Source organism: Mastigoproctus giganteus, chromosome 6 (genome assembly GCF_048544385.1).
Source record: "Mastigoproctus giganteus isolate SK-2022 chromosome 6, ASM4854438v1, whole genome shotgun sequence".
Taxonomy (NCBI): domain Eukaryota; kingdom Metazoa; phylum Arthropoda; class Arachnida; order Uropygi; family Thelyphonidae; genus Mastigoproctus; species Mastigoproctus giganteus.
The window spans coordinates 80151328-80167569 of record NC_143580.1 but is presented as its reverse complement, the minus strand read 5'-3'; the positions used below and the strand labels follow the sequence as shown (position 1 = coordinate 80167569).

Sequence of the window (16242 nt, the reverse complement as noted above, 5' to 3'; positions counted from 1 at the left end):
ACCTGTGGTATGTAGGCTCAATCCAGTTGTATTAAGGGAAGCAACAAAGGAAGTAAGAAAACACTTAGGTCATAATCATGAGAGAATCTTTGGATTCAGGAAGGTTTCTATGGACTAGATATGTATGAATGTAACCCTAATTCACAAAGGAAGGGGAGATCAAAAAGTGATGAATAATTACAGACCTGTAAGCTTAACTTCCGTCCCAGGGAAAGTAATGGAATCACTGGTTAAAGAAGTAAGGAAGGACCATCTAGACAAGAAAGCACTTATACTGCACGTATTTGTTAAAGGATGATGCTGTCTGACCAATCTAACTGGATATTATGATGCAGTAATAAAGAAACTGGATGCAAAAAAGAATTCTGATATCATATACTTGGATTTCAGGAAGGCTTTTGATACTGTTGCACATAAAAGACTGCACAAACTGGAGTAATGTGGCATTAAGGGCAAGTTACTGCTATGGATAAAGGGATGGTTAAGTGGAAGAAGACAGAGAGTGGTTATCAATTGGTACTGCTCTTTGTGGACTAATGTTATTAGTGGAGTTCCCCAGGATTCACTGCTGGGCACATCGTTGTTTTCATTATTTAACAATGATACTAATGAAGGTATATCAGACTTAATATCTGTTTGCAGACAGGACTATTTTAAATTTCAGTGGAATACAGCATCTGCTTAGGCTGACCATCGTGTATCACCCTTTGTTTTAAATGTAAATGAATTTCTCGGTAAACAGTGTTTTTTAATGTATTCCATCATCTCCTGGAATCCAAAAAAATAAGTATATATACATACACAAATTTAAGAATCTTTCTTTAATTTTACCATCAGGACTAACTGAATGATGTGACTTATGTCAGGCATAGAGTTGATAACCATTGAAAAGTATGTAGCTTGTTTTACTTCAGATATTAAAGTTTGCCCTCATGGCTGGCACAGTTGGTAGGATCGCCATCCTCCCCACACTGGGTGGAAAAGACCTGAGTTCAAGTCCCATATATGATGTGAGGAGTTTTATGGGCCTTTTTCACAACGTGGCTGAATTAGTCTGTCTCAGGCAAGGGTAGCATGGTTTTTTAGCATTAGCATTAGTAGAGGCATTTGATGCAAGAAAGCAAGCTTATGCAGCATCAGCCAAAAAAAAACCCACTTCCACTTCACCCCTCTGTTCGTTCGAAATACCTGTCCAGCTGAGCCTTAAACTTATTTAGGCTATCAACTTCCACGACAAGGGATGGAAGCCTGTTCCACCAACCAACCACCGCTGGCTAAAGGCAAATTTCCGCACATCTATCCTACATCCGTCTTTCCTCAATTTGAATTTATGCCCTCTCAGCTGATTATTCTGAGCAAGAGAGGAAGAATTCCATCAGCATTGAGCATGCTCAAACCATTCAAGGCTTTATACACCTCTATCAGATCAGCTCGCTGGTGCCTAGTCTCCAGACACTGTAATTTGCAAAACTTAAGCCTTTCTTTGTAAGAGCACCCCTTAGTTCCATTCACTAATCTTGTTGCCCTTCTCTGTACTTGTTCCAGCAGCTCTACATCCTTCTTGAAATGAGGCCTTCAGACCTGTATACAGCACTCTAGGTGTGGCCTGACCATTGCCTTATACAAGGGAATAATCACCTCCTTATCCTTGCTAGAAAAATTCCTATATATCATTGACAATACACCATGAGCTGCTCTTGCAGCCTGTCTGCACTGCTCAGAGAACTTCATATCTGCCTGCACAACCTTTTTCTCCACTAAACTCTGGTTTTTCTTCCACTAAACAGAAAATCTGCCATAGAACACACACAATTTAAAGACAGCATACACAGAGTAATATGGCCTAGTTGCTGCTGCTCCTAAAATCCTACTACTACTCATATTAAAGTAATTATATATTTGCTATTAAATATATAAACTCATCATAATAGGTTTTGTGTGGAAAGGTAATTTGTTTTACAAGGTCAGCAATTTGCATACATTTCTTTATGATTTTTTAAAAATATGTCAAATTGACTAAGATATTACAAACAACTTAAAAAATTTCCTTTACATTCACAATATATATTGTCATTGCTACCTCATGCCAATAAGTTTTTTGGGACTCTATTTGTTGTATTAACCCTCCCTTATTGATACATTCTATTGTTTGAGACATTTTCTTATATATACACATACATTGGAGATGATCCTGTAATTAATAAATTTTGTAGTTTAATAAATTTTAATAAATCAAAATTTATTAAACAACACACAACTTTCAAAGATATAGATACATACCTATATTTACTTCAATGTATGCACTCTTTTGTATCACACTTTAACTGCTAAATTAAACTAAATTTTACAGTTTTCAGGTCTCAGCTTATATAGATACTGAAATCTATGGGTGGTCCAATTAAAATAGTTTCCATGGTATGAATAAAAAATTCCATAAATAACGAATGAATTTTGAGAGACCTCGGTACGCATTGTTTGCACCTCTGGCCTTTAGGCAATAGAGCTGCTGCTGCAGAAAACACAACTTTATACTGATAGAGCTAAAGGGATTAAAATTGCACAATTTAATGGTATCTATAACACATTTATAACCACCTGTCCCACATATTGTACCAAGAAGTTGCGTTGGTCAGCTGCTTCCTTGTGTCCATAGCCAGTGGAAAAGCCAACAAGACACTTCTTGCTTACTCTGTTATTATACAAGCTTGAAATGATTTATCAATAATCTAAGTGCCACACTAATACCCTACTTATTCAAAGTGAAATTAAATCAAAAAATTTTAAATGAAATGTTACTTTACTTTTATGTAGTTATTAAGGATAAGCTGTTGTAATATTTTAAAATAGAGCAATTAATAAATTGACTGATTTATTTATTTATTTTTTTTAAATTGTAGATAATGTATTATTTCCAAGTATAGCAGAGGAAATTTTTATATATTCAAAATACTTCCACAAGATGAAGACTATATCTCGGTTTCCTCAAGTATCTGGGACATTTATAGCCTCAACCATACTTATTTTTTTAGCAAACTTACTTCTTATTATTTCTTTTGCCAGTCCTTACTGGTTGGAATCATATCCTGAAAGCTATTCACAGTTTGTACGGCTAGGACTGTGGGATGTGTGCTTTAGAGAGTATCGTCATCCATCATATCAGTTTGATCAAAAATTTGATGGTTGCCATTGGATCTTTAGCAATAAGTATCTGAATATTCGTGATTGGCTACAACCTGGTATGTTTTATATTTACTTTTTCTTTGTATTTATTTTCCTTTAAAACTTATTGTTTTTAGACAGTTAACAATCTAATAAAACTAATATTGTGATGTAGAATTCTAAGATGATGAGAATACTATTGTTTACATTTACCATTATTTTTATGTAAGTTCAACACTATCAACCGTACAAATTGATTATGGTTAGGTTATACGGCTAAGGTAAAGAAAGCCAACACGATAACGACAAGAAACGTCGGATAATTTACGCGGAAAATTAGTTTCCTGACACCGGACTGTAGCGCTGCTCACTCGGTAAACAGCGTGGCAAACGATGAAATGATTGGTGGTGGGCGCAACAGAGGACAAGCTACTGTGTAGTCATTGGTTGGCATTATAATGTGTATTTATGAGTAAAGAATGGAGCATAATAGTTTTGTAATGAACGGTAAACAGGTAATAGTAGCGATGAATCTTTTAAAGACAGAAGAAATTTGTAAGGAAAATAAAACATTGGTTGATTTTTTGATGAAAACTAAATTAATGAAAGTTTCTTTCTGTTCATTTTTATGTTCCTCATTAAGTTTTTTTTTATTAAAAGCAGATTTTTAGAGTTCATGAGTGTTTTTACTATACTGTTGATTTAGGTTTGGTTACGAAAAAAGGAAAAGGTTTCTTTATTTTTCGTTATACCGTATTTCGTAACCCGACCTTAAATGGTACGTTAGTAAATAATAGTAAATATATATATATATATCAGTGGCGTAGCTACCATGTAGTCAGGAAAGGCAATTGCCTCCGGGCCCGGGCCATTTAGGGGCCTGGCATCTTTGGCTGTCTCCTGTTTTTTAATTTTCATTAATTAAGTAAGGACCCGAACATGTTCTTTGCCTCCGGGCCCAAAAAAGGGTAGCTACGCTAGTGATATATATATATATAGTGAATAGCTGTTGAGGTGTTGACTGACATTATGATACGTGTGTATCCGCATGAATGTCTTTAAAAATAAAAGTACAGTAATAAAAAAATAATATTTTGTTAATAAACAATTTATGCACTAGTTCACATGATTCTAAAGAAAAAGATTAGGTTACCCCCTCCGTTTCGAGAGGAGTTCAAGCTCCCATGGGATTCAAGTGGAGGTAACCTGACCTTTTTTCACCATTAGGGCATATTATTGAACAAGAAAATAGAAATACAGTCATAAAATTTTTTATGAATGTATTTCTAAATATGATTGTGATTCTAAAGAAAAAAGGTTAGGTTACCCCCTCCACTTCAGGAGGGGTTCAAGCTCCCATGGGATTCAAGTGGAGGTAACTCTGCCTTTTTTCACCATTATGGAAAGCGTTCATTAGGGCAAGTTACCATTAGTGCTTCTGAGTGCTACTAAAATGATACTAACCCGATGTTATCGTATGTTGTGTTCGTGAACCAATCAGCACATCGTTTCCCATGCCTACCTGTCAATCAATATATCGTTCTCGACTTTGCTCCAGACCAATAACACCTACCGTCTGTTTACCGAACAAGCAGTGCTAGAGTGCTGTATCAGGAAACTAATTTCCGTGTAAGTTATCTGACTTTTCTCGTCATTCTCATGTTGGCTTTCTTTACCTTCGCAGTTGTACAAGTGTTTAAGAGATGCATATAACCTGCTAAGTTTACACCCCTGGATTGCAGTACTGTGAACCAGAGGGGGAAAAAAAAAATCTGTCAGGTGATGCATTAGAGGTTTTGAAATTAAAGCCTAAAAAGTGGAAACCCATTTTGGTTGCAAACTATGTTTTAAAAAAAAAATTATTAATATCATTAATATTCTATTTTGAAAAGCATATTTTATTTTGAGTCCATATGCACACAGCAACTATGTAGTCTTTCTTGAGGATTTCCGATATTCATATTTTTAGTTTTTTGATTAATTTACTTTCTCCAGATTTCATTTTTTTTTTTTTTTTGTAATATTTCTTATCTAAGTAAATACATGTATCTGTCATGTTTTATTTATCATTGTGAAACTCAATCAAATCTTTTACCACTAGTTAAGTTCGATAACTGATATCATTTACCAACAGGTTGGTATACATAAAATAACTATTGTGACAAATATATGTTTTATGCATCCCAAACTGTTAATAAATGATGTCAGTTGTAGGCTTTGGACCATCATTAAGTGATTCTAACCTTATTTAGTATTATAATATGATCACCCTTGTTTTAATCTCACGGCAACAGCCCTGCACTTGGTAGATGCCTCCCCAAAATAATGGCCAGACATTAATGGTTAATCAATGATTAATCATTTAATGTGTGGTCATTCCACCTTTCTAGATATAGACAAACTTTTACTGAAATAGCACGTAATTTTTTTTTTTTTACAGTTTCTGCAGAGTAAGTGAGTGCAAGAACTCATCATTGCAACTCTAAGAGTGGCAAGGCAACTTACACTTGTGAACACTACAAAGTTTTGAATTACATAAAGTAGGGTTTGTTTACAATTTAAGATTGCTTAGCATTAGCATCAGTAGAGGGATATGATGCAAGAAAGCAAGCTTGTACAGCATTAGCAAAAAAAACCCCTTCCCATTTCACATATCCATTTGCTCCATAAGTTTGTTCAGTCCTTCATTTAATTTATTTAAGCTATCAACTTCCTCAAAGACAAATGGATGTTTTTTTCCAGCAATCAGCTTCCTACTGGCTAAAGGCAAATTTCTGCACATCTATTCTGCAACCGTCTTTTCTCAATTTGAATTTATGCCCCATCAAGTGCGTAACCTCAGTTTGAGAACCATTCAAAGCCTTATACACCTCAGTCAAATCACCTTGCATGTGCCTAGTCTCCTGATGCTGCAATTTACAGAACTTAAGCCTTTCTTGGTAAGAGCAACTCTTTGTTCCCCTCGCCAATCTTATTGCCCATCTCTGTACTCGTTCCATCAGCTGTACGTCCTTAAAATGAGTCCTCCCACACCTGTGTGCAGTACTCAAGGTGTGGCCTGACCATTGCCTTATACAAAGGGATAATCACTTCCTGATTCCTGCTAGCATAATTCCTGTATATTATTGACAAGATCCCATGAGCTGCTCTGGCAGCCTATCTGCACTGCTTAGAAAACTCTATTTCTGACTGAACAATTGCCCTAGGTCTCTTTCATTCTTCATTGCCGACTGGGCTAGTCAGGTGGGTAAAGTGCCTGCCTGGCAACCCAAAGGTCGCAGGTTCGAATCCCACCTCGGACTTGGATCACAGTAAAATGCAAAAACTTTGGGAGGTGCATTATGGCCATAAAAGCTAATGCGCCAACAACTAACAAGGAAAAAAAAAAAAAAAAACATCTCCATTGCCCTGAGTGTAGTACTGCACAGTTGGTATGTTACTCTGTTGTTACTGCTACCCATATGCAGTACTTTGCATTTGTCAATGTTAAACTTTAGTTGCCACTTCTCAGCCCATTTGCCCAACAACCTACTTTTCCTTTTGCTCTCCTACCAGTTATACAGACATCTACAGTTTTGTAAGTTGTTTTAAAAGATTTGATATCGTTTTTCTCTTAAATAAAGATGAGAGCACAAAATGCGATATTCACTACACTGTTTTTTTTTTTGTTAGTTGTTGGCACATCAGCTTCTGTGGCCATAATGCACCTCCCAAAGTTTTTGCATTTTACTGTGATCCAAGCCCGAGGCGGGATTTGAACCCGCGACCTTTGGGTTGAAAACGGTACAAAACATTACACACCACAATATCCATACACTTTTAAACCTCTGGCCTCTACAGTGTTCTGTATCACACCACAATGTATACTATGCGGAGATGGGAGAACCCCTGGTGCTGTTAGACCCTAAACACACTATACACTATACACCTTTAGGTTGCCAGGCAGGCACTTTACCCACCTGGCTAGCCTGGTCGACTTACTGCATGTATTTTGAATTATTTTTTTTTTAAATAAAACCAACCCTTTCTGCTTTGCTTTGGACATGTTTTTTTCTTACATGTTAAAAAATGCATTTGTGAATGTCAATAATCCATTTTTTAATATTAAAAACATATATTTTGAATTATTTTTTAAAAATAAAATCCCCTCTGGCATGTCTAAAGCATGGGTTTTTTTTTTTCACATATTAAAAAATGCCTGTATTTGGGTATCATCTCTACTGTCGGCAAGCAAAACTAGAAAGAAACTAAAATCAAATAACCTGTGCACTGCTGAGAAATGCAAACAACATGATTGCTTCCATTGGGATGCAATGGAAGCAAGCGATTGCTTCCATTGGGAGACTCGTGGATCAAACATGGTGGTAGCATGCTTCAGTAAATGGACAGAAAAGATGCTACTAATTTTGAATTCTTGTTTATCAACATGAGATAATTAATATGTTGTAAGTGCTTTTTTTCCCTTTTATGTCCAATCTTCTTCTTCAATAACAAGACAATTAACAATTGTTTGTTATTTGGTTTTTAGGAGCATTAGCAACTAAGGCCCTATTGCTCCGGGGATATGCGGTGGTCATTCCCTGACCTTTCCGCAACCTCCGTAATCGGTGGTCAAGGGCTTGAACCCCAGTCTAATCAAGAAGCGTGTGCTACGCACTGCTGCTCCTGCCCACCTGGCTATGGAGGTGCCAATTAACAATTGGAAACAATAATTTAGGAATTCAAAAATTGGCATTGATGTTACTCATATAGACTGCTTAAATTAGGTAAAAATGGCTCTGGCATACTTTATCCTGGGATGCTCCCGTCAGAAGGTTAACAGAATTTTACCACCTTGAATAGATGATCTTAGCAGATTCCAACCTTAAATAACCCAATAACTTGCATTGCATGAATTGTATTCTGAGTTCGTTCCTTAACTGCCCGTTATAGCCTTCCGATAAGCAGGAAAAGCTTATCTCATACTGAATGGAATGAATCACACTTTGTACCAAGACAGTTAATATATGTAGGTCTTTTTTATTAGCTATGTTGTTTGTAGGTATATTCCTTTTTTCACTTAATGTGCACAAGTAAGTTTCTTACTATAGAAGTGTTCTGCAGTATAGCCATAGGCAAGACAATGTAACACCTTATCACTATAGAAGTGCTAAACTTGTAACTCTGCCACTCAATAAAGACTAATTTTTCAAGAGATGAGTGAATTTTAAAAGGAATCTCAATCATCCAATCCTGGCCTGTATGCAGGGCATTCAATAAATTATCTACCTAAGATACTTCCATAGTTATATTTCAGTGATTTATGATGTTCCTACATATATCAACTTGAATTATACTAATTTTGATCCCACTATGTTTTTAGGTTATGCTGATGCAACAGAGAGAAAGAAGACACCTGTATCAAATTATGGATTTGCTCAAATTGTAGCATCATTCAGTCATCAAATTTCTCATCAATGGCCATTCATGAAAGGATGAAGTTTGTGTATGGCAACAGTGCACCTTCAGAGTACCAGGTGAAATTCTGGTCAAAACAATTCAAGTGGGGTAGAGAGTCCATAGAAGATGAGCCATGTGCAGGAAGGCCTGTGCCAAGCTGTGGAAACCCTTGTGCTGAATGACAGATGTTTAAAGGTGTCCCAAGTCTCTAGGCATGTTACATATCTGAGGGAACAGTTATAATCATCCTCCATGAACATTTGAGGATAAGTAAGGTCAGATTTATGCACCAACATCGAGCCACGATGATGAAGAGGTTGAAGAAATGTACACCGAAATTGAGAGTCTTCTAGATGAGCAGAAAACCCACTACACTATTATTATGGGGGACTTCAATGCTAAGGTTGGAAAAAGGCAAAACAGCGCAGAAAGAGGAACTATAGGAAATTTTGGAATTGGTGAAAGAAATAAAAGAGGTGAAAGACTTGTGGAATTTGCAGAATCTCAAGGACTGTCAGTAATGAACACTTTTTTCGAGAAAAGGGTGAACAGAAAGTGGACATGGAAGAGTCCAAATGGATTAACAACTAATGAAATCGACTTCATCCTCACTAACAGAAGATATATTGTGAATGATGTTACCGTCCTGAATAAGGTAAATGTTGGAAGTGATCACAGAATGGTAAGATGTACACTTGATATAGATGTAGGAAAGGAAAAAACTGACTCGAGTAAATAATACAAAGGTCTTTGAGATAACAGAAGAGGAGAAAAAGCAGTATGTACTGGAACTTAAGAACAAGTTTGAGCTTCTGCAGACTGCTCAGGACCAAGATATCGACGAGGAATATTACAACTTTCTGAAAGTGATAAAACCCAAGAAACCTATAGGGAAAAAGAAATCCAAAGAAGAAAAAATTAGCCAAGAAACACTTGTTATGATGAACCAAAGGTGAAAAATGAAGAGCAAGATAAACACTGAGTTATGCAAAGCCATTAGAAAGAGACTCAGAGAGGACATAAGAAGGTTTAACACAAGAAAAGTAGAACAAGCATTAAGGGAAAACAAAGGATTTAAATCAGCAGCCATGAGCAGTAATACAGAAAGACAAATGATACTGAAACTGAAGAACAGCGATGGTATACTTATAAACAGCAGAGAAGGCATAATTCAAATAGCAGAAGACTACTATAGAAAATTATACAAGGAGCGAGGGAATGATGCCAGCAGTGGGGACAATGGATTGCAAATTAGAAACACATACGACATACCCGACATTTTTCCGGATGAGGTAGAACATGCATTGAAGAAAATGAAGAATCAGAAAGCCCCGGGGGAAGATGAAGTTACTGTACAGTTGTTAAAATTGGGAGGAAGAGACATAACACAAAAACTGGCAAGGCTCTTCACAAAGTGTATTAGAAAAGGTGTGACGCCTAAGCAGTGGAATAATGCAATCATAGTTTTGCTACATAAGAAAGGAGATAAATTGGAAATTATAGACCGATTAGCTTGTTATCCCACATCTACAAGTTGTTCACAAGGGTCATTACTAACAGATTAGAAAGAATACTTGATGAGAATCAACCGAAAGAGCAAGCTGGCTTTAGGAGACAGGATTCTCAACTGTGGATCACCTTCACGTAATATCACAGCTAATGGAGAAAGCAAATGAATATAAAACACCATTATGCCTGGCATTTGTGGATTATGAAAAGGCATTTGACTCCATTCAGCATAAGGCAATGTTTCGGACACTGGAAAGACAAGGCATAGATACCCCATATATTATGATTTTGAAGAAAATATATGAGAGTGCTACCTCCTTTATTAGACTAGACAAAGACAGTAGGAAATTTAAAATCGAGAAAGGAATTCGACAAGGAGACACAATATCTCCGAAGCTGTTTACTGCTGCCTTTGAGGAAACTTTCAGAAGATTAGACTGGTCGCAGAAAGGAGTCAATGTGAACAGAGAGTACCTAAACCATTTACGATTTTCAGATGACATTGTGGTCATAAGCCACGATCCCAAAGAATTAGAGGAAAATCTTAATCAGTTATGCACAGTTAGTAAGGATTTTGGACTAAAGATGAATATGGCTAAAACAAAAGTAATCATGAACAAGTATGCCACAGAAAGGGAAATAATGATTGAAGGAGCAGTAATTGAAAAGGTGGAGTCATATACTTATCTGGGACAAGTTATTAGCTGTAATAATGATAAATGGCTGGAAGTCAAGAGAAGAATAAATTTTGGATGGATAGCATTCAGGAAATATAGTCACATACTGAAGAGCAATATTCCAGTTTGTCTGAAACGTAAAATAATGAACCAGTGTATACTCCCCACCATGACTTATGGAAGTGAAACTTGGGCACTCACCAAAAGAATGGACGAGAAGCTGAGAACTACACAGCAAAGAATGGAACGAATTATATTGTAAATCAGACTGTTAGATAAGAAGAGAAACACATGGATTAGGCAGCAAATTCAAGTAAAGGACATTCTTATCAAAACTAAAGAACTAAAATGGTCTTGGGCAGGACACATAGCTCAAAGACATGATGACAGATGGACTAAGAAAATAACAGAATGGTACCCAAGAGGAGCTAGAAGAAAATCTGAAGACAAAGGCGGAGATGGATAGATGAAATTCGTGAGTTTTTGGGTAATAAATGGATGGCCAGTGCTCAAAACAGAAGGAACTGAAAAGTTGCTGCAGAGGCCTTCATCCTGCAGTGGATTGAAAATGGCTGATGATGATGATGAAGGTCAATGCAAGTGGGTCCCCAGATTTCTGACCCCTGTGCAGAAGGAATTCAGAGTGCGGTGTTGTGAGGAGAATTTAGAGCTTTATGGAAGGATCCTGAAACTTTTATTTCCAGAATTGTTATGGGTGATGAAACATGGGTTCGTCACTGGGATTCTGAGACCAAGCAAGAATCAATGCAAAGCAAAAGGGTTCTCCCCCATCCAAAAAATTTCGGACACAACTTTCAGCTGGAAGGATTATGGCCACCATTTTTTGGGATGCTGAGAGAATTTTTTACATACACTACTTGGAACACAAGCAGACAGTCACTGGGTAGTCATATGCATCCCTCCTGTACAACCTAAAGGATGTCATAAAGGAAAAACGCCGTGAAAAACTTTCCAGAGGTGTGCTGTTTCTTCACGACAATGCACTAGTGCACAGATGACATGCTGTTGCTTTGAGATACTGTGACTTTATAGAACTTACCCATCCACCTTACAGTTTGGATATGGCCCCCAGTGACTATTTCCTGTTTCAACACCTCAAGAAAAACTTACTTGGACGTTGCTTTGCTGATGATATTGAACCGAAGTCTGTTGTTGCATTCTTTGATGGATAGGATAAAGAATTTTATTTGTCTGGTATTTCCTCATTGCCAACAAAATGGAACAAGTGTATTGAAGTTCAGGGGAGTTACATTGAAAAATAAAACCAGATTTTTGCCTCCATCTCATTTCCCTCATAGGGAGGTAGATAATTTATTGAACACCCCTCGTGCCATTTCTATTTATAGTAGAGAAATCGACAGAGCCAGTCAGTTTTGTAAATAAACATTGAAGCATCCCAATTGCATAAATTACAATTAAAAATTTCTTTCATGGAGTTTGTTTTCATCTATGTCAAGCTCCACGTCATACATCATAATTTTAGGTTTAGAGCATAAGGACTTCTTGACAACCAATCCACGATCTCGTAGTATATAGTATGCTATTCAATCTCATAACTTAGCATTCAATGCTATCACTGAATTCAGTAATGACAATGAATAATAATCATTGAATTCAGTAATGACAGTGAATAATCATCACTGAATTCAACAATGTTATTCGTTGCCATCAGTGGCATTCAACATCTTTAGGATTGTGAAGCTGTACAACAATAGCTCTTTCTCTCACATCTCTAAACAAGTTTATTTTAAGAATAGATAAATTTGAGCTGACTTCTGCAACAAGAATCTTCCCAGTATCAGCACTCGAGTTCCATGCTACATGTCCACCCCAGCCTTAATAACTACTGTACGTGAACTAGTGGTAGGAGTCTTTACAAGACTTTAGGTCTCGACACTATCCTTGCCTACATCACTAAACAGTTTAGTACGGTTAATCATACTGGTCTGTATTTCATTCACAGCAGACTCAGGTGTCATCCCTGCCTATGTATAACATTTTGAGATTTCCATTTTGCATTCTGTATCTCAAGAGGAATTGATGGAGGAGGAGGTGAAGACGTCTGTGTTCCTCTCTTCCAGTGTACAGCTAGTAAGGTGAGAATGATGAGTAAGATATCTCAGTGAACAGCCAGTAACTGAGAAGCCATTAAGCTTTCAAAGCTATTCTGGCGGTGTCTCACATTTTTAAATGTATAGCAAAATGCACCAATTCTAGCATTGCCATAAAATTTAAAAAGATATTAATAACTGTCATCTCTAAGTTGAACATAAGCTGAAAGCTGCAGTGCTAAAAGACTGGGCACTTGGTCTTCGGCCAGAGTAGAAGGTCTTCATCATTAAAATTAAACACAGGTAAAGGCAGATGAATTTGGATTTGATTTCAACTACTGCATTGAAATATTCCTACACTCCTATACTATTGTACTGCAAAGGGCACACATGGCCCAATTCTAGGGTTTAAGGTAAATATAGGGCCTCCCGTAGCTGAGTGGTCAGGAGCGGAAGTGCAGTAGCACACGCTTTTTGAGTTGACCGGGGTTCAAGCTCCTGACTGCTAAATACGGTTGATCTGCCAACCTGCACTGGACAGATTATGGTCCATTTCCCTCAACATGAATTTTTGAGAAGGCTTCCATCCTGCAGTGGATAATGGTTGCAGTTTACTTTTTATCTTATAACAGTTATTATGTTAGGGCAGGCATACATTTACTTGCTTATACACTAATGCTAAGAGCATAGTGTATAAGCAAGTTTGAAATATTGGTTAAGACATCAAATGCTGACATGTAGGTAAAAACGTGTTGTCACTCTGATATTGGGGATGCAGAATTTGAATATGGTAGTTATAATGCATACAGAATGAGAGACCTGACAAGGGGGAGTTATGCTTCTAGTTAAGACACCGATTCTAAAGCAGTATAGCCAATAGACATAGGCCACTATAATGTTGAGTAAGTCTGGTGTGACAAAACAAAACTGGAAAAAAAATTAGGAGGAGGAGTGTGTTACAGGCTAAACGACTGTGAAAGACATAAGCGGACTAGAAAATCAGAATGTCACATCATGGGGGATTTTAACTTTCCAGATATCATTTGAAACTTATGGTTTGGCAGCTCACTAGGTAGCAGAACATTTCTCAGTTTTCTACACCAGTGTGTTAGAGAGGCAAAAAGAGAGTAATATTCTCGATCTAATTATCAGCAGTGGTCATTATATGTTGATGTCAGATTTATTCAAAGAAATAACTGCTGTCAAGACATTTTGTAAACTATTTTCAGTGGAACTAGCAGCTAATGTTAAAAAGTATAAATGCCAAATGGGAAGTGTTTAGAGAGATAATTATAAAGTTCACTGTTTTATACAAACTAAGAGATGGTGTTCAAATTTTAGGACAAAACATGTGTCTAATGACTAATGAGCCTGGTAGCAGAGAAACAAAATACGTGGGATGATTATAAATTGTCAGAGGATAGAGAGGCCTACTATTCTGTAATCACATCACTTAAAGGATTAGGCAACATTATGAGAAGGCAGATTATGAGAAGTGTTTGGTTAAGAATTAAAAGAAAAGTATCAAGGTATTCTTTATATATGTTAACAATAAAGGAAAGGGTCGGATTGCATTGGTCCACTGTATATGGATGGCATAACTACTGATGATCCTGTACAGATGGCTGATGAACTAAATAAATATTTTGCACCTACAATCACACATGAAGTTTTTATAGACAGCATTGGCAGAAGTTTGTCTTATATGGAATGGGGGAAACTCATATGAAAAGATAAAATTTTTCTCACCTGTTCTGAATAAACATTCACACGGAATGAATAATGCTAAGGTGCAAAATTTTCTGTACAGCAAAAAAGAATTTTGAAATTATCTCACATCTTTCATACTTGCCTGACCTTTCGCTTTTGGTTGTTTCCAATGATAAAGGATGCTCTTGTGGCATAACTTTCCATAGCTGACAAGCAGTTGCTTTGGCCATTCACCAGTGGGATAAACACACCTCCAAAAAATCTATAAGCGACCTTTACAACTTGGAAGAAAAAGTGAGAAAAATGTGTATTCCTTCTAGGATATTATGTTGAAAATTGGCTTATGTTTTATTTCTGTATCTTGTTTATTAAAATAAACAAGATACGGAATGGATTCTTTGTTCCTCTTTCCCTCAGATTTATTTTAATAAATATGAGGGAAAGGAGACAAAGAAGAGCAGCAATATTTGTTTGAGGAAAAAAGAATATTCTTACCAAGAAAGATGAGGTTTTGTGAATTTCATCCTCTGGAATTTAGGCATCTGAGGAGATCAAATTGTACAGTATAAGGCTTTTAAAGGGTTAAGCAAACTGAATGCTGGGCATCTTTGCCTTTCTCAGATGACACACGTGCACACGCACAAATAAATTTAAATTGAAAAAGGATTAGAAATTATGTTTCACTGACAACATACACATTTTATATTAAAATACAGCCATAGGATTGTTTACAGTACAATATGCTTTCAAACATTAGCTTACCAAGGATTTTTCTGTCTGTGGATACAACAATATACTTCAAGAAATGTATTGTTTTAGACCTTGCTCTCTTCAGAAATATGGGATAAAAGTTTTGTTTTTTGTAACAGTGGCCCTGCTGTCTAGACTTGATTGTTAAGAGTATTTCTAAAGCTTTTCATTCAGCATAGCTATGAGGAATGGTTAAATTACCAAACACGATTTGAGATAATTTGTTATATTTTAAGTTTTCCTGTTCACTTGTTAGTTTCACAACCAAGGACACAGTACATTAATACTTTCTTCTTTCTAATAGCATCTGTTAGGTTTCACACGTGAAACTGAGAGAACTCACGATGCAAAACATCTACAGTTTCATCTGTAACTACACAGAGAAGTACTGGGAACTGTTCATAAAAAAATTCAAATTTGAAAATAATACACTGCCAGTTGAAAGTTTGTACTACGTTGGCATCTAATTAAGTGGAAACTTGTGCACCATGCAATCACATGCAGCAATAAACTATTTCCTCGCTGAATAAAAGAACAGAATCTTCTCCTCTTGTTTTAGGTTCTCCACAGAATTCCACAAAAGAAATGCATAAGACTAAGTCAGAATCATCTTTCCAATTCAGTCTAATTTGGTAATCTACTTCTAAAATGGAAATGGAAGATTTAAAACACCATTGCCAAAAGAAATTTATGCATTACATACTTCAACATTTGTAAGGGTAATGACCTGAGTACACAGATGTGAGATATATTGAACTGAAGAGTTATGTTTGGATCTTCAAGCAGCATAATATTTAAAAGAAAAAAAAAACAGAAACAAACAAAATGCTGTATTCAAGCCAGAAAAGAGGAACATGAACAGATTGCACATGCCTAGAGTTAGTATTATAATTAGTGGTAGTTATGGTAAATGATGCAAGAAAGCA

The 16242-nt window shown here is 36.4% G+C and overlaps 2 protein-coding genes across 2 annotated transcripts in view; one reads left to right on the top strand and one right to left on the bottom strand.

Moving 5' to 3' along the window:
• The window catches only part of LOC150084430 (uncharacterized), a 256526-nt gene that overhangs the window by 131724 nt on the left and 108560 nt on the right, over positions 1–16242 (bottom strand). The window lies entirely within an intron of this gene.
• LOC150084431 (uncharacterized) overlaps positions 2904–16242 on the top strand; it is a 58990-nt gene continuing 45651 nt past the window's right edge. The window contains exon 1 of the mRNA XM_090375220.1: positions 2904–3236. Coding sequence (XP_090231346.1) covers positions 2960–3236 — 277 coding nt within the window. The 5' untranslated portion in view covers positions 2904–2959. The remainder of the gene's footprint in view (positions 3237–16242) is intronic.